This window comes from Netta rufina, assembly GCF_964035555.1.
Source record: "Netta rufina genome assembly, chromosome: 12".
NCBI lineage: Eukaryota > Metazoa > Chordata > Aves > Anseriformes > Anatidae > Netta > Netta rufina.
In genome coordinates this window covers 6447503-6472805 of record NC_140135.1, presented here as the reverse complement: position 1 = coordinate 6472805, position 25303 = coordinate 6447503, and the positions used below count along the sequence as shown (strand labels likewise).

Below are 25303 nucleotides of genomic sequence, written 5' to 3'. Positions count from 1 at the left end.
AGGGCCGGAGCCGCCCGGAGGCAGCGGCCGCCGGGATGGTGAGGGGGGCCCTGGGGGGCGGCTGAGGGGGCCCTGGGGGGGCGGCTGAGGGGGCCCTGGGGGTGCTCGTTGCGGTGCGGAGCGGAGCCGAGCCTCCTGACGCTCCCCCCCTGCTCTCGTGTCCCTTCTCCAAGGCCTCCGGCTTCAAGAAGCCGCCGCTGGCGGCCGCGGCCCAGCGGAAGAAGGCGAGCCCCAAGCTGGAGCTGACGGAGGAGCAGAGGCAGGAGGTGCGCGAGGCCTTCGACCTCTTCGACACGGACGGCGCCGGGAGCATAGACGTCAAGGAGCTGAAGGTAAACCCGGCTGCTGGCAGCGCGAAGGCCGGGAGTTGAGGGGGCGGCACAAACGCCTGAGGGGCCCTAAAGAGGAAGCAAGGCTCTGTTTTTTCTCCAGGGTAACGTTTCCCTGTCAATAGGCATGTTGCTGGTGAGCTATGACTCTTCCCTGCTGTCTCTAGGACCAAAACACGCTGGCAGTTCTGTATTTGCTGCGCCTTCTCTGCTAGTAAAATAGCCAACAGGTTTGTATGTATTTAAAATGTGAGGTTTTCCCCCTCCTATGTGCTCCCAAGAATTGCATGTTTTGTGTTTTAGGTTACCCAAGATATGCAATGCACCAAAGTTACATATTTTCTCAATTTTATTTGTCACTGAAAAATGTCAGTCTCTCTCCACCCTGTCCTTTGGGAAGAACAGTAATCGATAAACGAGGGGTTCTTCTGCTTTCAGAGTTGGCCCTTTCTCTTTGCCAGCTGGATGCCCATGTTGCTACAGACCACTGGGAGGAGCAGAAATGATTTCTAAGTTGACACCTGTCCCTTTATAAAAGGAGGAAGAAGCAAACTCGTAGGCGTGTATACACATGTGGAAGTGAAGGCATCCTTGGTGTGCTGCTCATAGGATTGTTTTCTGAAGTCATGCAAACTGTCTGAATTGTGTTTCCTTTAACATTCATTAACATAAGTCTTGGTCACTAAAATGAAAAAAAATAACTATTTTAATTTTCCTGTGGTCTATAAGCTTAAGAATTTCCATCTTTGTGCTGTCAGGTTAAAGTTCGTTAACAGTTCAGTAGAGCTGCAAGTATGATAGAAATTTCTTTCATTGAGTCACTTGTCTTGAAGCGTGTTCTTTCTAGGTCTTACACTTAGCCATCTTGCTTACAAGAGTCTGATGTGAGCTTTTTTTGTTGCTTTTATTATGTGTCATGTTTCTTATTGCAAAGAGAGTTTAAGTAGCAATTCACTTGGCAGGAAAGGAATAATATTCAGGTCTCCAGCAGCACCAGAAATCGCTGTCCACAGCGCTGCATCACAGTCGTAGGGTCCATATCACTACATGACAGTTCATGTTTTGTTTTTGTTTTCCTTCCATATATTAGTGGAAGTGGAACCCTTTTATTCTCTGAATGTCCATCGTAGGAATGAAAGCAGTATATACTAAAATGGGTACGCTAAGTCTTTGGGAAAGAATCCAGACTTTCTGAGAGAAATATTTTCTCCCATGACTTTTATCCATGTTCTTGTCAGTTGTGATTTGGGAGTGGTGGATATGGTGGCTAAAATGTGTTTAGGAAATTTAGGAATTAATTGAAGGAGTGACTCCAGAATATGACAGTTTGCCTGCCTGTTCTCTGCATCTTGGTGCACCTTTGCCTGTAAAAAAAAAAAACCATTGCTTGAAGACCGTTCCTTGACCTCGCTGTTCTCTTTGAGACACCAAATTAATGTTTTAATATAGCATGGCATAAAGGTTAACTTTTGTTTCCTGGGGTTTTGCTTATAGTTTTGTATGATTTATAACTTCTTTTGTCCATACAGGTAGCCATGAGAGCACTAGGGTTTGAACCTAAAAAAGAAGAGATCAAGAAAATGATATCAGATATCGATAAGGAAGGAACTGGAAAAATCAGTTTCAATGACTTCTTGGCGGTGATGACACAGAAAATGGTATGAAAATGTTAAAAAACAAAGCTGAAGCAATTCTGAAAATGGTTGAGTCTCTTTCATCTCCTTTTGGTTTGAGTGAAAGATGGAAGTACTCCCTTAATCTTAACAACTAAATATGTAAAACTTACAATTCTAAGACAGAAAATGCCCTGTCTCATTTTTAAGGTAAGGTTGAAAGAAAGGTGTCATTTAGGTTTCTTTAACAATCAGTTTTGTGTGTGTGTCAAAAGAGAAAAACTGTGAAACCAAAGCTTTCAGATGAATGACAGCCTGCAGAAAGCTGTCCGGAGTGTTGATGCATTATGCACATGACAGATATTTACAGATGAAACCTTTTGCTTTTAAAAATCCTAGAAAATATTGAGTAAAAACAAATATTTAGCAGAGGTTTATCCTGATACTGAAATCCCAAGGACAGCTGGCTGGATAGAGGAAAAAAACTTCCTGAAGCCCTGAGGTTCAGGCAGCGTTGTTGTCTCTGTCTACCTTCAGCATTTGAATGTGTACTGCTGGGCTTCTTTAAACTGACTCTTAAGAGAGTTTTTCAGTCTTTCTAATGCTTGTATTTTATAACTGCCATCTTTATTTTGGGTATTATGTACAACATAAACAGTGCTTTTTTTCTTTAAACTTATGCTTCCTTCTCTAAGGCTGAAAAAGATTCCAAAGAGGAGATTCTCAAAGCTTTCAAACTCTTTGATGATGATGAAACTGGCAAAATCTCCTTCAAAAACCTCAAACGTGTAGCCAAAGAGCTAGGCGAAAATCTCACAGATGAAGAGCTGCAGGTTTGTACCTGGTGTATGAAACCATATAATACACAAACACTCGCCAGCCTTTGTGCAACATTTAAAGGTCCAGATTATGTTTTTTCTCTTGAATATGAAGGCAGTCAGAATGTTTATGTAGTACTTTGTTTCATGTTTGCATTAATTTAAAATTTAGGCGAATGGTCATAGCCTAGTTCTCCTGGTTGGAAGACGCTCAAGCATCTCTCTGGTTTGCTAGGCACCAGAGCTAGTGAGAATAGGGAATGGGATTCTGTCTCAGTGGGAAGGAAGCCATTGCAGGGTCAGGAAGCCTTTAGGTCAAGGCAGCAGTCTTTCAGTTTTAGGTGCTGTCCTGTAGAGTCCTGTGGGATCTTTACTCTTAAGTTATCATGGGTAGTTTAAGCCGTTTCTTTCTTGAAAGAAATTGAAAAGCTTCTGTCAATTTGGGTTGGGGAATAGATTCTGAGGCCAAAGATAGGTTAAGCACATGTGGTTCCTTAAATTGTTTCACAGTAACTGTCGCTGTGTCAGGAGAATTCCACTTTCATAGAGTTGAGGTGGTATAAAAGGAACAACTCTGCTCTGAGCATTTGGTTTCTTCCAGCATAGCTCCTTTAACACAGCATAACTCTGCATATTTGTATATAAATATAAATTTATGTATGAAAACTTTGTTGTCTAATTTAAAAAATATTTTGTAGCATGTGAAGTCTGACACTGAACTAACACTGTCCTTTCCAATACTATTTACTAAGAGTGGCTTTAACTCTGAATTAACCTAATAATTGTGATCCTACTATAATTTGCATCTAATTTCAGAATACAAATATATTTCAGGAAATGATTGATGAAGCTGATAGAGATGGGGATGGGGAAGTGAACGAGCAAGAATTCTTGCGGATCATGAAGAAGACCAGCCTTTACTGAAACTGAATTTTATTTCTTTTTGCACATGTGCGTATGTGTTTGGTAGGTGCCTCACTTTTTTTTTTTTCCAGCCTTTTATAAAGTGTCTTTCTTTTGAGAGACCAGAAAAGTTGGGTCAATACTTTCTTTTAAGCGGATGGTCTTAAATTTGCATTTGTGAACAGTTACCAACTGCTAATCTGTTTACATGTTGCAACGTAGTTGCTTGGTTTTGCTCCTAAGATGTTTACACTGTTCATTTTGGATACACAAATCACATTTTTCAGTGATAGTATTCAGTTCCATATCTAACAACCACGTGTCAAATGATTTATTTGGTACAGAGAAGACTCGAAACCAGAAAGTGTAAAGCTGTAGTTAGCAGCAGTTGAAGTTTCTGGTTTAATGTCTTGGTTTAGGCCCAGTTACAGTGAGCTCTTTATATGACATATTTATGGGGATCAGCTTTTTTTTACTTATGGTGATTATTCCCTCCCCCTTTTTTAGAATGCCCTTTAAACTGAAAAAGTAAGTAAGTAGACTGCTGCAACTTAACTTACTGCTATTCAGTTCACATATTTAAAAAAATGTTTTTGCAAAAGAGGAATGTTGCCAATGCTGATGATCTGTATGTTTACAGGAATATTCAGTGGCTGCAAATATAAGATTGTACTTAAAATAAAGTGTCTTATTTTAAGCCATCAGAGTTGTGGAAATAAATATACAAAAACACAACTTCACTGGTACAAAATTCGCTCTGATGTATGGACAAATAACAAAATGATTCTTCAAGGTACTCAAAGAGTTTCAACTTCTTACTCTTCAGAAAGGGCCCTAGTTACTGAACGCTTTGCTACAGAGACAAACTACTCTCTGTTCTGTCTTTGAAGAGGCATCTAAGGTAAGAGCATAATTAAAGGATGGCTTCTGCCTGGTGTTGGAAGAAAACAAAGCTCCCATGCCCTTTTACTTCTGTTTGTTAAAGATACCAGTAAATTCTCTGGTGCCCTTCATCCTCACTCTCAGACAAGGGAAGGATGGATTCTTCCTCTGTAGAAATGTGAACATCTTTCTGACTCAAAATCCAATTTATTCCTTTGCTTTTTCAGTCAGCATCTGCCCTTTTCCAAGTGCTGAACATTCAGCTTACCTCCACAGTTTGTAAATTTAGGGGGGGAAAAAAAAATTAAGGCTGAACTCAGCATGAAAATAAATGATAATTGAATTTGGCTTCTATCATGTCGATTTCCTTTTTGGCCTTTGTCTTTAAAAAAAAAAAAAAAATGGTTTATACTGGCATGTGGGAATTGGACAAAGGGAGGGGATTCTTGCTGTCTCGTCTGCCCCCGTGTGGTGAAGAACAAGACATACCCAGGAAAACGTCAGTGGTAAGTGGGACATCAAAAACTCTGATAATCTAATTTATCAGCCGAGGTCAGTCTATCAGCAAGGCTGATGCTGCTTTCTGTGCATTTTCCAGTCCTTTACCCAATTTACCTCAATCTCTCAGTGACCTTCTGTTGCTGCTGCAACAATTTATGGTTTTGTTAAATCCTGAAAGCAGAAACCTGCCTCCTCATCTGAAACTCATCTCTTGTACCTAACAGCTGCAGTGCAATATAGAGCTCATTGCTGAGGGTTGGGCTCTAACACTTCTCCTCCAAAAAAGCAGATGTGGGTCATTTTCTGTCACCATTTGCACTTGCCTTGCCCTAAAGCTTCAGCTCTCCAGGCAGGATAGGGGCAGTGGTGTTTTGAAGGCCTCACTACACCTGAATTTTATGCGCAGGACAGTAATGGGGACGGGTTTGGGTGTTTGTGGGAGTAAACCTGGGGAACAAACAGGGCTTTAAATAAAACAAATCTCGAGAACCAAGCAGCGCCTGTCCTCGAGAAGCACGGTTGCCACGGCGCTGGGCGGGGGCCACCCTCAGAAGCCCCTCAGGGGTCTTGGGGTCCCTCCATGGCACCCGGGGAGGCAGCAGCAGGGAGCGGGGCTGCCCCCAGCACCCCGTTCCCCCTCAGCGACCAGCAGCGGCTGCAGCTGCGGGAGGCCTTCGACTTGTTTGACGCGGACGGCTCGGGGCAGATGGATGTTGGGGACCTGAAGGCAAGGGGCTGGGGGAGACAGGGCGTGGGCAGGGCTGGCTGGCGGCTCCTCGCCACGGTGCCACTGCCCCGAGCCTTATAACCCGTATCACAAAGGGAAAATAATGATTGCTGTGCTCATACTGTGCCTGCAGCGGGAGTTCATAGCAGGCTGCAGAGCCTGTCAGCTGCTGACTGAACTCAGTCCAAAGCAGTGAGGGTTTGTGTGTGCCTGACCTCGTCTTTTCTTCCCCGCCAAGTCAGGGAGGAACATCAATTTGCCATGGGACACACAAGTAAAGCTCTCTTGACAGCCCAACACCCCCTGCCCTCTAACAAGGGACACCAAACATCTTGTGTAGCTGAAGGGCGTTGGGTGTGCTGCTCTCAGGGATGTGTTTGCAGCCTGAGCAACCCTGATCCGCAGCTTGGGTCCCCTCTGGCCGGGAGGAATGACACGCTCGCTTTGTGACTGAGCTTGCACTTGGAACCTGAATTACGGTAGTCAAATAGAAATGACAGGCGGTAAACAGAAATGTTGCAAACAGGGCTAATCATTTACAAGCTCCACCTGTTGTGGAGCTGTTACAGAGCAATTAGTGTTTGCCACCTATTGCTTTTGGACCGCTTACTGTGCTCTCAGACCTGGAGCTCGGGCTTGTCACACAGCCAGCAGTGAAGTAAGCGTTGTGCCAACATTTTAGCCAGGTATTCTTAGGAGGGACTGAAGCCTTCCTTCTCCTTGGCCCTCGCCTGCGGCTCTCCCCTGCTAATTTTCCACAACCCCGTAGTTCTGACATTAGACAGCTACAGAACACCCTTCCCTAGGGACACAACAGTGGATGAATGGCTCGCTCTGTGCTCTGCACGCCCTTCTCCTGCTCTGCCCCTCACATACCTTGCGCACAGCTCCTTCCCTCTCACGTGGAGACGGGAGTTGCCCCAGCTCGTGTCTGTGTAGAGGTGCTGAGAGCTGGATTAGTTGTCAGAGCAAACTGTGGAAGCAGAGAGGGAATCGCATGGGAAAAGTGTTCCAGGTGAAAATAACCATAATACAAAAAATATATATATATTCATATGTAAGTAAGTATATATTAATTTCCTGGCACTGTTGGGGTGGAGGGGAATGCAGGGCTTAGTGGCAGGGGAGCAAAAATGGGCTGATGGAAGTGGTGGAGGGTGTGCATGCAGCAAGCAGGAATTGCTACCAGAGACTGTGCCTCAAAAAGTCACAACCTGAATCTGGAAGAGTTGAGATAACCTTCACATTCCAAGCAGGGTTATTTTCAGTAGGCTGATTTGAGCAACTCCTTTATCTGCTTGGCTTGATAAACACGTGTTTGGGTTAATAAATTGCAATATAAGGGCAAAAGAGAGTACCTGGAACTGGTCTGGGGGGGTTTGAAATTTCTTAATTGGGTAAGTTATTAAGGATAGCCTCATGAACATGTGTAGCCTGTTGCCATGGGCCCAGGTTCAGTGCAAAGTCAGAAGACCTGGGGGAGCTCTACTCTGATGTCTGCACAGTGACGAGCTGTCTGTATGTTTATCTGTGCATATGATTTCCAACGTGGCAAAAAGTTCTGTTTTGTTTTGTTTTCCCCTCAATTTGCATGTTGCTTGTTTCAGACATCTTTCCCTCTTTGTTTCTGTTTGATTTGCACACAGACATGGGCCTGTTTTCTCTTTTGGCAGATAACCATGAGGGCCCTGGGCTGCGAACTGAGGAAAGAGGAGATGAGGAAAATTATCTCTCAAGTTGATGAGGAAGGGTCAGGGAAGATAAACCTTGAGTCATTTCTGCAGGTGATGGCTCAGAAAATGGTGTGTGAGCCCAGCTGGTCGCAAAGACTGAAATTCCTCTTGCCTAACTTTACACTGCAGGTACTCGCAGTAGATTGGGTAACTCTGGCTCCCTGCAGGGGAGCATCAGGAGCATCAGCTGAACTCTTTTAGGTACCTGCCCCGGGGTGAGTTGTCTTTACCCCTCCTGCCTTTTTCTGCGAACTGTAGAGGGCGCAGATCGGCCACTTCAGGTAGAGATTTCAGCACACGGCTCCTCCCCAGCCTTGGGTGCTGGGACACGCAGAGCAGCAGGGGTTTTCCCTGCAGAACCGAAGGGCCCAGAAACCTCCAGGAAGGAGTCCTGCTGTTAGTGTTCAAACCACAGCAGAGACGAGCGCAACGTGAATTGGTGCAGCCCCCATTTTCCCTTCCTTAAACCTCTGCACGTGGGATTTCCATCTGCATTTACAGTCACACAGTTCTTGATCTTCTTAAAATCAAGACAGCGGGGAGCAAATGCCACTCCTTGGATGAACATGAAAATTTTGCCATCTGTAGAGAAATCATTCCCCTGTGCCCATTGGTGTTGTCAGCACCTCCTGCTTGTGGAGTGTCCTCAGAGCTGCTGTTCGATACCAGCCTTTTGCTTCACATCCCCTAAACTGCATCACCCACCTGGGATACCTGTGGCTCAGACCCCTTGGTATCCTCTAATGCCTGGCTGCATGTAGAGGCTGTTCTCCAAGAGCACCAGCATGCCTGGTTCTGCCTCTCTCATCCTTGTGTTTTCATTGCAAGGCTTTGGGGGCTGCCTGGAGCGCAGCAGGCGTTGCCATTCCTGTGTCCATGCTATCATAGTTGCCAGGGTGCGTATGCTTGGGCTAAGAGCTAAGTGAAGATCCACATTTTCCCCCTAGTAATGCTTTGGAGTTCGGTCAAAGCCCACACCTAACTGCAGGCTTCTGTGTGTAGTGCCTGTGTGTGAGGTGACTAAGGGCAGTCAGAGCCAGCGTAGGCATGGCTTTTTAAATAAAATCTAGCTGTAGCCATTGGGTCATTCTTGGCAGCTGTTTCCTCTTCCAGTAGCACTGCTAATCCCTCTCTTCCTGACAAAGCTTTGTTGGGATATTCCAGGCCAAATCTCCATGCTGTTCTGACAAATTTTCTTGGAACTTTTCCTTTAATACACAATAACACCAGCAGAAAAATATATATATATATAAAAAAAAAATTCAAAGGTGAAGCAACAGTGATAAATAACCCTCTTCTATGACCCTTTTTTCCCCAAAATGCTGTCTTGGATTTGATTCTAAATGTTTGCTGTGTAAAGTGTCTGATTGGGGATTGTAGAGCAGTAAGATGTCATGCTTGCATGATGACATTTTCATTTCCTTGCTAAGGCAGAGCCATATTCAAAAAAGGAGATCCTGAAAGGTTTCAAGCTGTTTGACTGTGATGGCACTGGCAAGATCTCCTTTGAGAAACTCAAGCTGGTGGCTACTGAGGTTGGAGAAGACATCACAGATGAAGAGCTGCAGGTTTGTGAATTACAGACATATTCCTCTTACCTGGGGAGGGAGGGGAATGTCTTACTGGTTGGGGAACTGTGCCGTGTTGCTTTGCAAGGGGCACGAAGTCTGTCTTGCATTACATTAACATGAAGACCTGAGACCTTCAGTGGTAACATCAGTGGCAAATACCAGGCTCTAGTGGCCTCTCCACCCTCTCAGATCCCACCTAATCTGGTCTCCCAAATCTTTGCTATCCCACAGGAGATGATCGATGAAGCAGACGTGGATGGAGATGGGGAAGTGGATCAACAGGAGTTCCTGCGGATTCTGACGCTGAATGATCTGTAGCTGTGATTTTTTTTTTTTTCTCCCATTCAGTTGTAAACGACTGGTTGCAATGTGACTCTTCTCCAACTTCATTATTTTTAGTTTGTCGCTTTTTTTGGGTGTGAAAACCTACCAAGATATTGTTAATGTTTCATATTTGGTGTTGCTTTTGCTCCATTACTGCAAGCAGTTTTCCACATGCCAATAAACAGTGTTGCTACTAACTGTGTGTCTGTGTGGCTTGGTTCTGAAGGTTGAGCTTAATTCACATTCTGCAGCTAGCCCCTGGAGTTCTGTCTGTTGTAATTGCATCCTACAGTTTTTTAGCCTATCTGATAAGTTAGTCAAAACTAACTTAACTAACTTAACTGAAAATTCTTCATAACTCTCAGATGTTACCACTTACAGAAGCAACTTCTCTGCCTTTCCTGATCTCCTGCGTTGTGTAAAAGACAAGATTTGAGGTCTTCGGAGTGGTTACTTTCTGTAAGGTAATAAATATCTTAGGCTTTGGGTTTCCCTTCAGAAACAGCAGTAGAGGAGAAGACTGTGCAGCTATGTAGACGTAAGATGCAATGAGGTCAGGTCTCCCATGGATTTGTTCTTCCTTCCTAATGATTTAGGAATGCAGATTTAGACCGAACGTTCTTCTGCGGTTGGGATACTCAGCACGGTCCTCTCTGGGGGATTGCTGAAGGACTGTGGACTTCTCATGCTAAGCAAACATTCCCTCTTCCTCCTGGCAGCTACTGTCCCGAAACTGGCTGGTCCTTTATATCTTTGAAGAATTTTATACCTTTATTAAATGTTGTGGAGGGTGAGCAGCAGCTTTAAAATGATTGGCAGGAGTAGCAATGGGGAAAAAATAACACAGAAAAGAGTGATTGGATAAGCTCTCTGTTTTAAGGAAGAGGGGTAAAACTGTCCTACCATGCTACTCTAGGCTTTTCTGTCCCTGCCAAAAGCACCTGAGTCCTTCTTTACTATTCCACTGCACCATATGGGCTAATTCCTTCCACTCTGGTCACAGGTGGAGTCTTGAAGGATCTTCCCATTTTGTTGAGAGTGCAAAATGCCAGTGTTTTGGAAAGGATATAAAAAGCCTGAAGAGTTTGCTTAGAAGAGCCTCAGAAAATAATTGTTGGCTTAGAAAAAATGTCTTACACTGAGAGAATTTAACAGCTCAGTCTGTAATGATTATATAATGCTTCACGTAGGATAAGAGCCTATATAAGAAGAACATATCAGCTACCACTAAAAAGCTTTTGAATCTAATGGAGACAAACCCGCATTTTCCTGAAAGTAAGCTCTTCAACTGTGAGAGAAACAAGCCATGGTTTATCTTAAATAACATTGATTAACTGTGGGAATGAGCTATGAAATAGTACAGCAGTATCCTTAAGTCAAAACTGAGCCTTCTCGGCAGGTTTGCTTCGGTAAAATGTGAGTTACTGTGCTCTTTACAGCTCCTGCAGAGCAGTCAGATTACGCAGACAAATGGTTCCTTCTGGCCCTAAAAATCCGTGCCTGGCTTGCTATCTGAACAGCTCAGTGGGATGCTCAGCTATTCTTAGTGACTTCTGTTTGCCAGACTTTGCAATCACCCAACCAGTTTACAGCCTGCCATTCTAGTTTGAGCTAGACTGGTATCTTGTCTGTCCCTGTTGGGATGCAGAATTGTTGCTTCCACATTGTTTCTAAGAATTTTTCTAGAGAATGGGAGAGACTGGAAACTGCAGCCCTAGGTCTCACCCTCAACTCTTTCTGGCTAGGCTGCTTCCAAAATACTCCACGCTGCCATAACGGGTCTTGGGTTAATACAAGAGCTTAACCACTTCTTGCTAAACCTTCATGCTAATGTTGGTTTACTTCTGTTTTCACCAACCACTGTCATTCATGCCCAAGTCTGAGTTCTGACAAATCCTAAGAAAGCAAGTGGAGTTTGTTACTAGTGGCTTCTTTCCATACCATTTTCCCCATTCACTGGCCAACCAGAAACACTAAGAGCAGTTCCTCATAGGAGGGCAAAAATAAAAGCAGAATTCAATGCATGTAAAATACATCTGTTTTATTCGGTACCAGAGTCACGTTCTTTTTGCCACTAATTCATCCATTCTGTGAGGTGGCTGTGTGTAGGGAGAGATGGGTTTATAACAAATCTGGGAAGCAGACCAATTCCTGCTCATGGTGATACATCGGGATAGCCATGGCATGGCTGAAATGACCGGGCAACTGCTCAGAACCAGTGACAGTGGCTGCGTGTGAGCCCACTGCGTGTGACACTCCAGTTACTGCCAGCTCGCGATCAACGCAGTAAGTGGCGTGTCCTTGGCAAAGCATGCCAGCGCTTACATTGCTCCAGTTCTCCCTCCTCAGGGGCTACCAGTGGGCCATGGGGGGAAGAACTCCGAGCAGCAGTTTGCCTCTTGACATGTGGGTATGAAAGGGGAAGTGCAAGGCCTAGCGCCTGCTCTCCAGAGGAGCTGGATTCTGTGGCTTTGTGGCATTCAGGCAAGTCTGACCACTTCTTTCACCATTTTTCCGATACCATCGTAGATTTCGTGAATGGGGGCATTGCACATGAAGGCACTGGTGGTCACCAGCTTGTTCTTCGCATCCACGTGAATTTCAGTGACATGTTTGTTCACATGCTTGCAGCCAAGTTCCTTCATGGTCTCAGCAGTCTTTGCATAAGGCCATCTAGAAGAAGAAAAGAAAAGAAACCCTGTGCGGAGGAGCTGTCATCGCAGAGAGAGATCTGAAAGAGGCCTAGAGTGAAAAGCCTGGTTGTGCCTCGCAGCAACAGCTGCTAGGCTGTTACAGAGATAAGATGGTCCCTTCAAAAAGCCTGACTGATAAGTTGTAAATCTTTTCCCATCAGAAGAATTTCTCTAGGACTGTAGAAGCCAGAAAGCCTCCAGATTACAGCGAGTTAAAAATCTGAAGTGAAGCCAACATAAAGCCTTGATGTTCCACTATAGCTGTTCCGCTGCTTAAACGCACTCTCTAGACTTTTCCTTTTGGTTTGGTTTCTTCACCACCTTCCTAGCCTAGTGGTTTCATCATAGTTTCTTCCCTGCTGTTGGAAGAATTTGGTCACAGCTTTCATGGATGGGTAAGGACAGATGAACGGGTAAGGACAGATCATATCCCTACCTCTCATAACACTACCATGTGCTCAGCAGCCATCTTGTTCCTGCCTAGGATCTGCTGAACTTCTAGTCAGTGGTCCTATGTATACTGGGGAGAGACTGCCTTGCTGTGATCTCCGTGGTGTGATTATACATCAGCACCGCACAGTTACTTACTTCTCACACTCTGTGTCGTGACCCACAGTCAGCTCGCAGCCGGGGAAGATTTTGGCTGCCAGCACTGGGGAGATGCAGCACAGGCCGATGGGCTTTTTGGCAGCATGGAATGCCTTCAGGACATCCTCCACCTCTTTGGATACCGTGCAGTTCTTGCCTTGGGTGGCCCAAGTACTCAGATTTTTAGCCACTCCAAAGCCACCTGAGAAAAAGGAAACAGAAAGGTTAGTACTCCAGGGCAGGATTTTTGTTGGATATGCTTTGTAAGAATGCTAGAATGGATTTGCTGGATGGAAATATTTGCCCAATGTTGACAGAAGAAAGCTAAACCATTGTGAGTCACTGAAGATTCTCGTTTCCTGATTGCCATGAGACAAGACTCCAAAGCACCATCTCTGCTCCTAAACAGAACCGAACTGGAGAGGTATCAGTGCTGTTTCACCCTGTCATGGTGGGGCACGCTGACAGGCTTTCACTTGTCTTTTAGTCCTCACTCCAGCCTTCATCAATTCCCACTGAAATCATTTGGTCATACTTTCACCGAAGAATCTTTCAAAAAAAAAGATCAGGCTTTTCCCTTTTGAGTCACCCCCCTCTGTGTCCCAGCTTCTGCTTCTCTTCCCCAGAGGGCAGTGTGTCGATGGGGGGTGGGACAGCTTGTTTCTGATGGATGTAAGCACAGATGGAAGATGGCCATTCTGCTGGTCCCATCTCTCAACTTATCTTCTTGCCAGTGCTCTGCCCAGTTCCTGTCCAGCCCATGGCTCCCATGCCATTCAAGGCTCATGAATATTTAAGCTGCTCCCAAGACCCCAGGCATGCAGACCCCACGTGCTGTCCTTCCTACCTGGTATTATTAGGGCATCCAGCCCCTTCACGTCCAGCTTAGCCAGGTCCTTGATGTTGCCTCTGGCTATTCTGGCACTTTCAACTAACACATTGCGCTTCTCCTGAGTTGGCTGTCCTCTCACATGGTCCACCACATGCATCTGGTCAACGTTAGGAGCATAAACCTCTGCCTGAGAAGGAAAGGGAAGGTCTGTTATCCTTCAGACATGCATCCTAAGCATGTTAAAGACCACAGGTAGCAAACTAAAATGCTTGTGTTTCTTGGTTAGGAAAGAACTTTACCAGAGATTTCAGTGGCCTTCAGGCTCACTTCTATCTGATGGTGGCAATAGGAAGGTATTGTTATAAAGAGGGGGAAAAAAAAAAAAAAAAAAAAAAAAAAAGCTGTTTTCTAGCTTCTGCACAAACATTTACCCCCACCTTAAAGGAAGGAGGGTATTTGGCAGAGGCTATAGCCCACACTGCTTATTTTGGGGGGGGCTGAAGTGGTGGAAAGGGAGCAGCCACCCCTTTCCTTCGTAGGAAAACAAGTCATTGCAAGAGCCACGTGTGAATCCCATTTCTTAATTTTCCACCTTCATCCCAAGCAATCACCTTTTGCTGCAGCAGCCTGAGTGCTGCCTGCACACAGCCGGTCATCCCGTACGGGTGCTGAGCACCCAGCACCCTGCAAGCTGCTGTCAAACCACCACCCTCAGACAGGACTTTGAGTTTCTTCTCCCCTCCCGCTGGCTTCCCACAGGCAGAGTATTTCCCTCTCAAGAAAACGTCTCGCCTTCCTTCTGAATTATTTCAAGCTCACACGCAGAAAGTAAGAGTGGAAGATGGCAAACAGGCGGGTGATGGATTTGGTGGCTGTACACAAAATTTGTTTCCTCAGGCAAGCAGAAGCGAAAATTAAAAGGGTGTGGGGGAAATGATGCCCGAGTTTCCTCCACTAGAGGTCCCTGCCAATCAAGGGATGAGTGCGGGGCAGTGCTCTGAGTGTGCCAGCCGAGGGGAAGGCAGGGGGAGAGCCACGGCAGCTCCGGGACAGAGGGAAAAGGAGCAAAACTACAGAGAGTGGAGAAAAGTTTTGGACAAGTCTTAGCTTTAATCCACGAAGTGAATACACACTTTGAAGGCTTTGGAATTGGGTGGGAAGGCTCTGCAGCACGTGGAAATCACCACTGCGCCTTCATATTCGGTGGAGCAGCTTGATTTCCAGGAGAAGGGCTCTGACCCAGATCTGTGGGCAGCTCGGAGCCGAGGTTAGTGTTACCCGGGGCTTCTCTCCCTACTCTTTGACTCTCTAAGAGTTGTTGTCACTGATTGCATATTAGAGCTGGTGCTTGAACATTTTTCCCCCCTTTCTCCGATCTAACTCACAAGAACTCTATTTTCCATGTTCATCTTATTTTCCATTTTAATCCTCAGTGCTCCAAAAGGATGAATTTCAAGCAACCGGAGTCAATAGTAGCCTTTGAAACAGAAATACCAGAGAAGAGAAAGAGGAAATGCAAGCCAAAAATAGATTCATTTCAGAAAGTTTGTTTCAGAGGTTGTGTAGCTGGCAGAATGGTTGAGCTCTGTGCTCAGCACCCGGGCAATCCTCTCACACAGCGAATCTGGGAGAGCAGAGCAGAGAGCGGGGCATTGTCCCTGCTTGCTGTGGCAGCCCTGACACCGTGCTGCTTGCTTTGACTCCAGTCATTGACGCTTTGCAATTACCCCAGCAGCAACGGGGAGCTCGTGGTTTGTCGGGCAAGACGCAAAGCTCCTTACAGCAGAGTGCTTTGTGCGAGGGGAGGGCGAATAAAAAGCAGAGCAAGGGCAAAAGGATGGGGCAGGAGCCTGCCAGGTGCCTCTTACCTGTGCCCCCTCCCTGCTGAGGTGCACCAGCACAGCGGAAGACTCATGGATCTCACTCCCGTCGTACACCCCACAGCCAGCAAGCACGACAGCCACTTTCTTCCCCATGGTCACAGGCAGAGCAGGAGGAGTCCCCAGAGAGTCCCAATTTGCTGTGCATCTCTGTGCCCTGCCTGGAGCCTTTTATAGCATGATCCCTCCCCCAGGAGCAGGTGGGGCCAGGAGGGTTGGGCTGAATTTCTTACTGGCAAGGAGGTTTTATTTCCAGTGCCACGGGCAGGGCATGTAAATATTATTTGTTTCCTCAATTGACTGCTCCCTTGCAGACCTCCTTCCCAGCACGTTGTCTCCAAACCATCCCCAGCCGACGTGACCTGTACAACAGAGCAGCTGTGTTTTTCCTTCTCGGCTGTCGATTTTCCATTCTGTTTCAGACTAAAGCAGCAAATTTTTGTGCATAAGATGGCATCACAGGGAGCCAGCCCACAGCAAGTATTTGAGCCAGTGCAGTTCCTCTCTGTGCTCCATTTTTAAACCCTACATTGTACCAGCAGCCTCTGTATTTTAACAGCAAAGTTTCATTTTCTGACTTTAAACATGCTCAGCCTCCCGCCCCATCTTTGAAAAGCAGAAGCTTTGTGCCCAGCTTGTTTCCTGGCCTTCAGGTCCTGAGTTAAAAATGAATAATGTGATTCTTCATTGACAACACCATCTCTCTAAGGACGTGACAACATCATTTACCAGGAAAATGGCTGCAAGAGCTGGCAGACCCCTGACCTCGATAGGGATATCTGCCTGCAAGATTCACAGCATGCGATGGGGAAGTTCCCTTGCTCATGTGGAAACCCATCTTCCCTTGTCCTTGATATGCTTATACCTGAGAAGATTATGAACCATTTTCTTTCAGCTTTGCACTGTTGCAATAAATATAGCCTCTTAAGGCTATCTTGCCATTCTTTAGAGAACAACAGAATTGAAGCAACTTGGGGGAAGAAAGTTTTTCAGGGATAATTTATAAAAAAAATTTCTCATGTCTGTCATATTTGGAAGAGACGTGAAATATAGCCTGTGTATAATGAAATAGTGTTTTGGCAAGTTCCTTAGTCATAGCAGGCATGAGGAAGGTACTCTTTTCTGATATATGTGACTTCATTTATTGCATGCATCTCCTAAAACTGATTAAAAAGCTGATTAAAAAATCAGGCACCACATACTCACAGCTGCTGACTATACAAACAGGAACAAAAACCACCTGTTTGGTGGGTGGAGAAAGGACTTTTATTATCCAGAATGGGAATTAAACTATGAAATATGTGGAGAAAATCCCCAAAGCTTTTTCCCTGCTGTTTGGTTTCATATCTGAGGCATTCTGAATGTGATTTAGAAATGCATCGTTTCCTCTTACTTGAAAAAATAGCTGAATCATGCTGCGACTTGAACATATTTCAGTAGTCGAATAGTTTCTTCCTCCTTCAGCTGGTTAGAGACCAGTCCCATCATTGATGGAACAAAGATCACTAAAGGCTGATATTTAAACAAACTTACATTTTCCTGCAAACCACATCACCGAGCTCTGCATGTTGCAAACTGACTGTGTTGGTTCCCCTCACTGAATTCATTGTTTAGGTGTAACTAGGCAAAACAGGGTTGTTCCAGTGCTTCCTCATGTGACCAGGTCTATCTCAACAGACATACTGAGCCTAAAGATCAATCTGCAACAGATGTATTCTTGATAGTTTATACTTTTCGGCAGAGTTTTTTCCATTCTGCATGGGAGTACCTCCACACCTCAATACCATGCTTTAATCTGTGTTAATATTCTAACAAAGATGAGTGTGAAGGAACCCTTTTCCCCAAAGCTCTTCTTCAAGGTTATCCTTCAAAGCAGAGAAGAAGCCACGAAGGTTTGGGAGCCAATGTAGGGATCCAGGTGTTCAAGGGAAGCAAAGCACCCCAGTCCACGTGGCTCAGCAAGCAGGAGGAGCAGCATCTTTTGGCATTAGCTGTGGATCCAGTCTGGGACTGTTCTGGATTCCCCCCTGATGTGTGACTGACATGATCTCATCACAACCCTGGGCCACTGTCCACTGCTTTCTGTGGCCTTCTTCATGGGTAAAGACCTTTATGGCCTGATCACGTATTCTCCATGGGTCCTTTATATCACCCTGGGGATACAGCAGCAATTGTGGGAATGACTGGTACTCACTTCACTGCCTGCACAGTTCTCCTGGAAAGCCAGCAGGACTCTTCCAGATTTTAAGCTCACACTCCTCACTCACAAAAGCCACTCAGGAATTAGGAGGAGTTCCCTGGGAGTGTGCGCAGAGAGGCTGGATTAGATAGACATGGAGCGGCACATGGACAAAAGTCACCTTTAAGGGAATGGCACTGAATATGCCCTGGGCTTGCCCAGCACAGGACGGTGATGCCAGGCATTCATAGCTGTGACAGGGACAAACAGCAGGACCACAGCCGGTGTGAGGAGAAATAACTGGTCCCCGGGGAGCTCCTGGGCTTGCAAAGTACTTGTTTGCTCCAGCAAGATGGATTCTTTAAAAAACCCTTAATTTTAACCAGTGTAATTTCCGTACTGGCAATAGCAAAAAGGCAGTAATAGTAATAAACCATCAGCGTTATTTTTCAAGTGTCTTTTTTAACAAGGGTTAATCAACAGTAAAATTAACAGGCCCCTGGAGGGAGCTACCAGCAGCCCATTCTGACTCACAGACTGAAATTTATTGCAGCAAGAAACTCATTTGCATTTCCTCCCGCATGCAGAAAGGCACACTAACAGAAGATGTTTGTAGGGAAAAGGGGTGGAGAGCAGGGAGGAACACAGGCCAGTGAAGTTGGTTTGGTTATAAAGAGCTAGGGAGGAAAGAGAGGCAGCATTTCAGCCCGCATCTGGGTCTTCAGCGGACTCTGCGATGGCAGTCAGAAAAGCTGAGTCACTGCATTACTCCATAGGGCTCTTGGGCATTTCCGCAGGTAGGGATCGAGTCTTCTTGGCATGGGAGGATGGGGTTGGGACTAGCTTTCATGGACAACCCCCTTTTTGAAGGGGCTAAAACGTCTGTTTGTTCTGAATCTTCTCCGCTTGGGTAAAACTTTTAGATCCGGAGATCCCTCTGCCTGGTTCAGCAGCCAACAAAATATTTGTCTTGGCTTTAAAACGCTGGCCTGAATTCTTGTACCCAATCCATCTTGAGTTGGAAGCAAATCAAAACTTTTTGATAGTCTTTTTCATAAATGATTTTTATTTGGATGCGTTTTCCTCTCTTCCTTTTCTCTCTCTGTCTTCCCTGCTGCTGTTTTCTGTGTTCACTCCCTTTCTTTTCCTCCTTTGCATTTCATCTTTCTGAGTGCTGCTGCTTTTCAGTTTTAGGCTAGTTTTCTGTAGTTACAAGGCTTATGGGATTGTCTTCAGAGTGTGTGTGCTTGTCTGTCTGCCTTTTGTATAACTGGAATCTGAGATCCATTTTTTACCTTTATCCAACAACGGCGGAGCACTTTCAAACACAAATAAGTTCAAGTTTCTTAAAACTGGGCACCCAGAAAGAGGTGACACAAACCAAGTTACAACACCCTCCCTCTAGATCTCATTATTTGCAGATCTTGCACTGTTATTTTTTTCTCTTTTCCCTGCTCTTGTCACTCTGGTTCTCTCCTGTTTTTTAGGGTCCAGAGTTTACAAGCTCTTTCTCTTTTTCCCCCTCCCTTCTCACACACAGGATCACTCTTGCTGGCAGTGCATTTCTACAGTATACCCAGAGCAGCCCCCGTGATCCCCAGCACAGCTTTAGGAGTCCTTCTGTTGATTTTATCATCACTTTTGGCATATGCAGGTAAGACTCAGAGGGTGGCCAGCTTCAAGGCCTCCCCCTCCTATAGCTTCACAAGTATTTGGTCTGCCTTGCCAACAGGTTTATATGAACTGTGTCAGCTTTGCCAGACCACTGATCCATTCTGCTTGGGGAATCAACACACACACATTTTTCACAATCATTTTTTTCAATCAGCACATCACATTTTTCCTGTATAAGTAACCAAAGAAATAAATGTTAGTTTTGAACAAATGCTCCATCACAATCTTTGAGAGTTTTAACAGAGTGAATAAACTCTCTCTGTATATAAGAAAGTGAATATATGCTAAATGAGAGTGAATTTCTCTAAAAACTGTCCCCAAGCTTTCTTAAATTAGTTTAGGCATCTATGGTTTGAAATTGCTTGTCAATATGTGAGGCTAAGAGGAAAAAAATCTCTTATTATAACAAAGTCCATGCTCTTTAGAATGAATGCTGAATTATTTCTCCTTTTGTGACTTGGAGCAGTGAGAACACGAAAATCCCAGGTTGGAAGCTGGTATTTTTTCCACTACAAATCAGACAGCCTGGGAGAGGCACAAATACTTGTGAGTTCACACAGTTCTGAGGGAGTCTTTATAGTCATGTCTACACTGTGTAATTGGGCACCGTGCGGACTGACCCAAGCTCATTTTAGCTCTGTCTGAAATCATGCAGGACCTGTGCAGCCACATGCTTGTGTTGTAATCATGGTTCCAAGACACCATGTGCTTGCTGTAGCACAGCTGCCTATCATAAGGGTGGCTTTCCATAACTCTGTCAAAATCACAGTTCTGCCTGTATTCCCCTTTGTTTCGTAGGAATTCGGAGAAGCCAAAGAGATGCGTCCCTGTTCTTGTCCCTCTGCCTGACCATCTCAGTGTTCTGGTGCGGCTACGGAGTGGTCTTCATCCTGGAAGGGCAAGGAGTTTTGAACGACACCGGTGATTTCCGCAATGCCTTGGTGCCTGGCCTGGTCACCTTTACTTTGGCACTACTCATTGTCGCCGTGGTGGGCTTCCTTAGCAGAGAGGTCATCCTAGCTCTGATTGCTTCTGCTGTCTCGCTCGCCAGTGCTCATGAAGTTGCCATGCACTACAGCACGTCTTTTGGTTCCTCGGCCGTGGCTTGCAATTATATGATTGCCTGCTTGGTTGGCGGCTATTTTGCTCTGGGAAGGATTGTTTATTTCCTCTCCAAAGAGAAAATTGCCCTCCCTGGCACAGATCTGGCCAAGAATAAGGCCCATGAGCAGCTCCAGCCCACCGGTGGTAGCGTGAATCATTTTGCGGTTTTCGGTGTGATCCTGAACCTGCTGTCTGCCAGTGTCTTTGGCTGCAGGCTCCTGGGTGTCACTAGCAAACTTTTTATTGGACAAGTGCCCTGGCTGTGGGCAGCTGGGGTCTACCAGATTGGAGTCTGCGTTTTGTCATACCGTGCAATGGATGTACTGATGGCTACCTTCTTCGGTTTCACTTCCATCCTGAAATTTGCAGGAGGCTATTGCCTTCTGTACCCAGTCTGGCAAACACAGGAACCATCCTTCCCTACCCCATTCCTCGTGGTTTTTTCAATTCTTTTTGCTGTCTTGGCCCTTTTCCTCACTCTTAAGAGCCTGGCGGATGGCCTGTATTTGCTGTTTTATGTGGCCTACTGCATTGCATTAGCTTGCCGTCCCAAGGGGTTTTTCGAAGGCGGACCCCAAGGTGTGGATGTGGCCATCTTTGTGGCCTCAGCCTTGATGGCTCTGATTCACCTGTACAACGTGAAAGCCGGCACCAAAATCCCAATAGGGCAGGGTGTTGTGAAGGCCCTGCTTGCTCGCAGCAGTTTCCTGAAGCTTCGTGAAGGGGCAGACCTTCACACTCCCTACCTAGGGTACTCCAAGTACGCCGATGCAGAAGTACTTGGCTATGCGTGCAGCGTCCTTGCTTCTTTTGCTATTACAATGACAGGGGACCCACAGGCTCCGCTCGCTACTGTTGTAATCCCGTGGGTGGTGGTAGCTGGTGGGATCCTTAAGTTTCTAGGTGGCTCAGTGGCCTTTGCCCGGGGTAAAACCCTGGAGAGCAGTGCCTTCATTCTCTATGCTGTCATGTGGATCATCTGGGGCTTGGCAAGGTACGGTGGCCTCTACGGCACGACCAGAAGCTTCCACACAGCAGTAGGCATCATTGCTTTCATGCTTTTCAATGGCTTCATTGTCTTCTGCACGCTGTTCTTAAACATCACCTGGTTCTTTTACTCCCTCACTTTCTTGCTCATTGCTGTCAGCTTCCTGCTGGATGCCGTCGGTGCTCTTCCAGTTGGCTATGACATTGCTGCTACGGTCATCTTTGGTCTGGTCAGCTTTTACTGCTTCCTCTCCGCGCTTTGCAGCAGCGTCTTTGAGGGTTCCTGCTTACCGATGGGTAGGCCCCTTGTGCAGCTCAGTGGTGTGGGGGGAGGAATGACCAAGTGCCTTCACCTGCCTGCCAGGAAAGCTTCCTCAGTCAAGAGAATTGCAGGTAAGGGAAATGTGTAGGGGACAATGCGGGGTGGAGGGGTAATTCTGGGAGATGTTGTAGCAGAACAGTATTGAAAGGATGTTTTTCCAGTCCAGATGTGGAGATCACAATAACCTGATTGCATTTTGACCAAGTGGGCCAGGTTACAAATGTCTTTTGAAGCTGAACACACTATGTGGGAAATAGAAGCGGTTCCTCAGTTTAGCAGTGATTTTGCTGCTGTCTGTTTTGTATCATATCCCTGTCTGCTCATCCAATATGTGATACACAAATCCTCCAGGCTAGTGCTGACAGACAGTTTTGTACAGAGAAAGCAAGGTGCTTGCTATTCCCACAGGGCTGAATGACTTCTGGCCCAAATGAATGTGGCTCAGATCTCCCCTAAATACCAGACCTCTTCTTGGATGAATGCTAGAAAATGCACTGTCAGAGGAAATACTGTGTTAGTTGGGAAAAGGAGATACGAGAGCACTGAATTGGCTGTTTTGTCTGTGACAGCTCTTCCGTGAATTACAGCCCCTCAGTTCTAGTCACTGAAGGGATTCTGCCCTGTTCACATGTCAACAGATATCCTGAAGAGCGGAGGGACTTGTGGCATCCCCACAGATACTGTATATGTGCTTGTGGCAGCCTGTAATCGGCCTGATGCTGTGGAGAAAGCTCACCGGTAAGTGTTTGTCTCGCTGCCCCACTGAAGGTTTCCCTGGCTAATCTGAGGAGGCCACGAGGACATACAGCTGATAGTGAGTCCTGGACTGAGCAGCTGCCCAGAGCCAGGAGACATATAGCTTAGCCTTCCTAGGAAAAATAAGGTGACAAGCTTGGGGAGAAGATCCAAATGAGAAATGGAAACAGTTGAGCTGGAATTTTCTTACAACAAACTAATGGGACAGGGGATAGATCCCGGTAGTTTGGATATCACAAGGAAACTCAAAGACCAAGACATGTCAAAACGGGCACCCCTTCTCTGTATTTGTAGATACATGTTGTCACAACCAAAATCCCTCTTTTATTTAACAAATGTCTATAGTTGTACTATTTTAAGCAGCTGGGACCCCTCAGAACTTAGGCAACTGGGTCTTTTACCCATTACAACACAAGAAACTAAGACCGTGATTTGTAATTTATGATCAGGAGCAGTCATTCACATCCCTTCCTTTCAGGTCAACTATTGAACCATCCTACTTTTACTACAGATGGCTGACCTGTAGCAGAGCCCACACCCTTTGTCTAACGCTAGGCTTCTCCAACACAATTTCTTTTTGAGCTTGAAAATAAAGTGTAGCTTACTTCCAAACTCATTTTTCTTGCCCCCTTTACAGCTCCAAACGCCAGGCTCAGGAGCGCCCCATGTCCCTCTGGATTTCTAGCCTGAAGCAACTGGAACCTGCAAAGCATTTGTTCAGCCCCCTCCTCTGGGACTTCATGGAAGCTGCCTGGCCATCTCCTATTAGCTTGGTGGTTCCCAGAGGTGAGGAAAAGCTTAGTTTCAAGCTCTCTGGAGAGTATTGGCTTTGGAACTCCAACTTCAAGTCATGCTTTCCTGCAATGCCACGAGCTCCGCGGCAATACCTGTGGTAAGACCATTGCGTGAGGACGGACGTACATCTGTAAGTGCTGTGCCACTCTTCCTTGTGCAGGTGCATGGGTGGACTTCCTGGGGATGAAGGACTCTGCTAAATACGTCGGTACCCCTCAGAGCATTGCCATCCGCATCCCCGATTGCTCCGTCACCACACACCTCATCGACCTGGTGAGTGGTCAGGGTGCACTCATCCCAGCACCGCTGGCAAGTGGGGCCTGCCCTTCGAATGCACAGGGAGCAGACGTGGGGTCAGCCACCAGCGCCCAGTTCTTCTGGGCTGCTGCAGGGGTCAAGGACAGAGAGACTGCAGCACTCAGCTCACTCTCCTGCTGGGTGTTGGCACATCACCTCTCTTCACCTTTTTTTCTCAGAGCAGTGAGGACGATAACATGTTCAGAGTGGTTTCTGGGGAGTGAAAAGAGCTATACTGAGTAACTCCCACAAGAAAAATATCATTAAGGAAGAAGGGATGAGTTATACAGACAGCTGGTAGCTGATTTTACTGCAGAAGAGAGGCTAAAAGCAAGAAAACAGACCACCAGATCAGAATGCCAGAAGAGATATAATTAACAGACACATTGTCTGATTTCCTGCCTTGAACATTTTTGTTGCAAGCACAGGCTTGTTTGAAGCCAGAATAACTTGGGAGGTTCCCAAACGTAGAACAACATCAGTTACAGCCTGGACTATGTTCTGAGCATCCCTGCTTCATGACTTTACCCAGGCAGAAGCTGCTGAGCTAACAACCTGGGAGAACATGTCTGTGTGTTGCTGTAAGGCTGGGGTGAGCACATCAACATTTTGGGTGCCCAGACACGTGGGATTAGAGCCTGTCCTATCCTGCTATAGCTTCAAGGTTATTACAGCGCTGTGGGACAGATGCTGGCTTGTCTGTATGGGTCTCTGATCCCTGCTTGGGAGAAAGCTGCTTCTGCAGCATGCTGCATGACCTCTTCTTGGCAGCAGCAGCAGCATGCGAATGCACGAGCAGCTGCAACTTACTGGCATAAAACCTGCAGAGAAAGCACGGTAGGAAACTTTCTGCTGCAGTGCTGAGCGCTGCCCCCGGGCTACCTTGACACAGCTCTGGATGAGAGCATGTTGATGTTGCTGCCTGGTGTGCTGAGAGGCATTTTTCTTCCACAGTCTTGCTTTTAAAATGCTGATCTTTGGCTTGGCCAGTGGCAACCATGCTCTGGGTGGAAGGAATTGCATTGATAGGCTGCTATTCCCACCTGCAGGAGCTATAGGAGGTGTATTACAAAGAGCAGTGGATACAGCCCCATAACCTTGATAAGTTATAATCTTGAACGAAGGAATTGCTGTCCCTTGCACAGCTCAAATCTATGGTTAATTGCTGTATTTCTGGGCTTTGCCAGAGAAACTGTGACACCCTGCTTGTTCTGCTCCCTGCTGCATTTCTAGGACAGGGATTGTACCTTTTAGGCGATTGCTATTGCTTGAAAATAAAATGTTTTTCCTGATTCAACATCAGGAAACCCCAAATCAGCAGGGTCTTAGTCACTCACGCAGTTTTGGAGGGATTTGTCTCTTCCAACTTTAGTTGCCTACGCAGAAGGGGTGTTTACCTGGGAGAGTCACACTGAGCTCTTTATAGAGTCACGGGGATTCGCCAGGGAACTTCACATTTCAGCTCCTCTGTTTTGTACCACAAAACATGCTCAGGGCTCTTGTTTCCATCTTCCTGCCACCAGGTTGGCCCCATTGTGGTCACGTCAGCTAACCCGACAGGAGAGGCAGACACAACACACCACAACCAAGTGTACGCCAAGCTGGGAGATAAGGTAATGGAGCCTTTGCGTATTTTCAGCCCAGTAGGTCCCCAAAGATACAGGGACGTGAGAACACACTCATTCTGTTCCCAGTAGGCAAGTCAACAGATGATACCAAGAATATAGGAGAGTGTGTAATTAAAAAGATGTCATTGTCACTCATGTTGGTGCTAGACTGAAAGAACAGCATAAAA

General features: G+C 46.0%; 3 protein-coding genes across 3 annotated transcripts; 2 read left to right on the top strand and 1 right to left on the bottom strand.

Moving 5' to 3' along the window:
* LOC311213703 (centrin-2) lies at positions 1-3748 on the top strand. The gene is made up of 5 exons (XM_084293890.1): positions 1-38; positions 174-332; positions 1859-1987; positions 2638-2775; positions 3595-3748. Exons 1-5 carry the CDS (start codon positions 36-38, stop codon positions 3682-3684), a joined length of 519 nt encoding a protein of 172 aa, XP_084150016.1. The 5' UTR covers positions 1-35; the 3' UTR covers positions 3685-3748.
* Positions 3749-5626: 1878 nt separating this feature from the next.
* LOC311213914 (uncharacterized protein) lies at positions 5627-9395 on the top strand (the record flags this gene model as incomplete). Its single annotated transcript, XM_084294251.1, has 4 exons — positions 5627-5773; positions 7447-7575; positions 8937-9074; positions 9309-9395. 4 exons carry the CDS (start codon positions 5627-5629, stop codon positions 9393-9395), a joined length of 501 nt encoding a protein of 166 aa, XP_084150377.1.
* A 2063-nt stretch (positions 9396-11458) lies between these two features.
* On the bottom strand, positions 11459-15513 carry LOC311213710 (glutamine amidotransferase-like class 1 domain-containing protein 3, mitochondrial). The gene is made up of 4 exons (XM_084293905.1): positions 15383-15513; positions 13530-13701; positions 12683-12884; positions 11459-12074 (listed from the first exon to the last, which is right to left on the bottom strand). The coding sequence occupies exons 1-4, from the start codon at positions 15488-15490 to the stop codon at positions 11882-11884; spliced, it is 675 nt and encodes a 224-aa protein (XP_084150031.1). The 5' UTR covers positions 15491-15513; the 3' UTR covers positions 11459-11881.
* Between the last annotated feature and the right edge of the window lie 9790 nt (positions 15514-25303).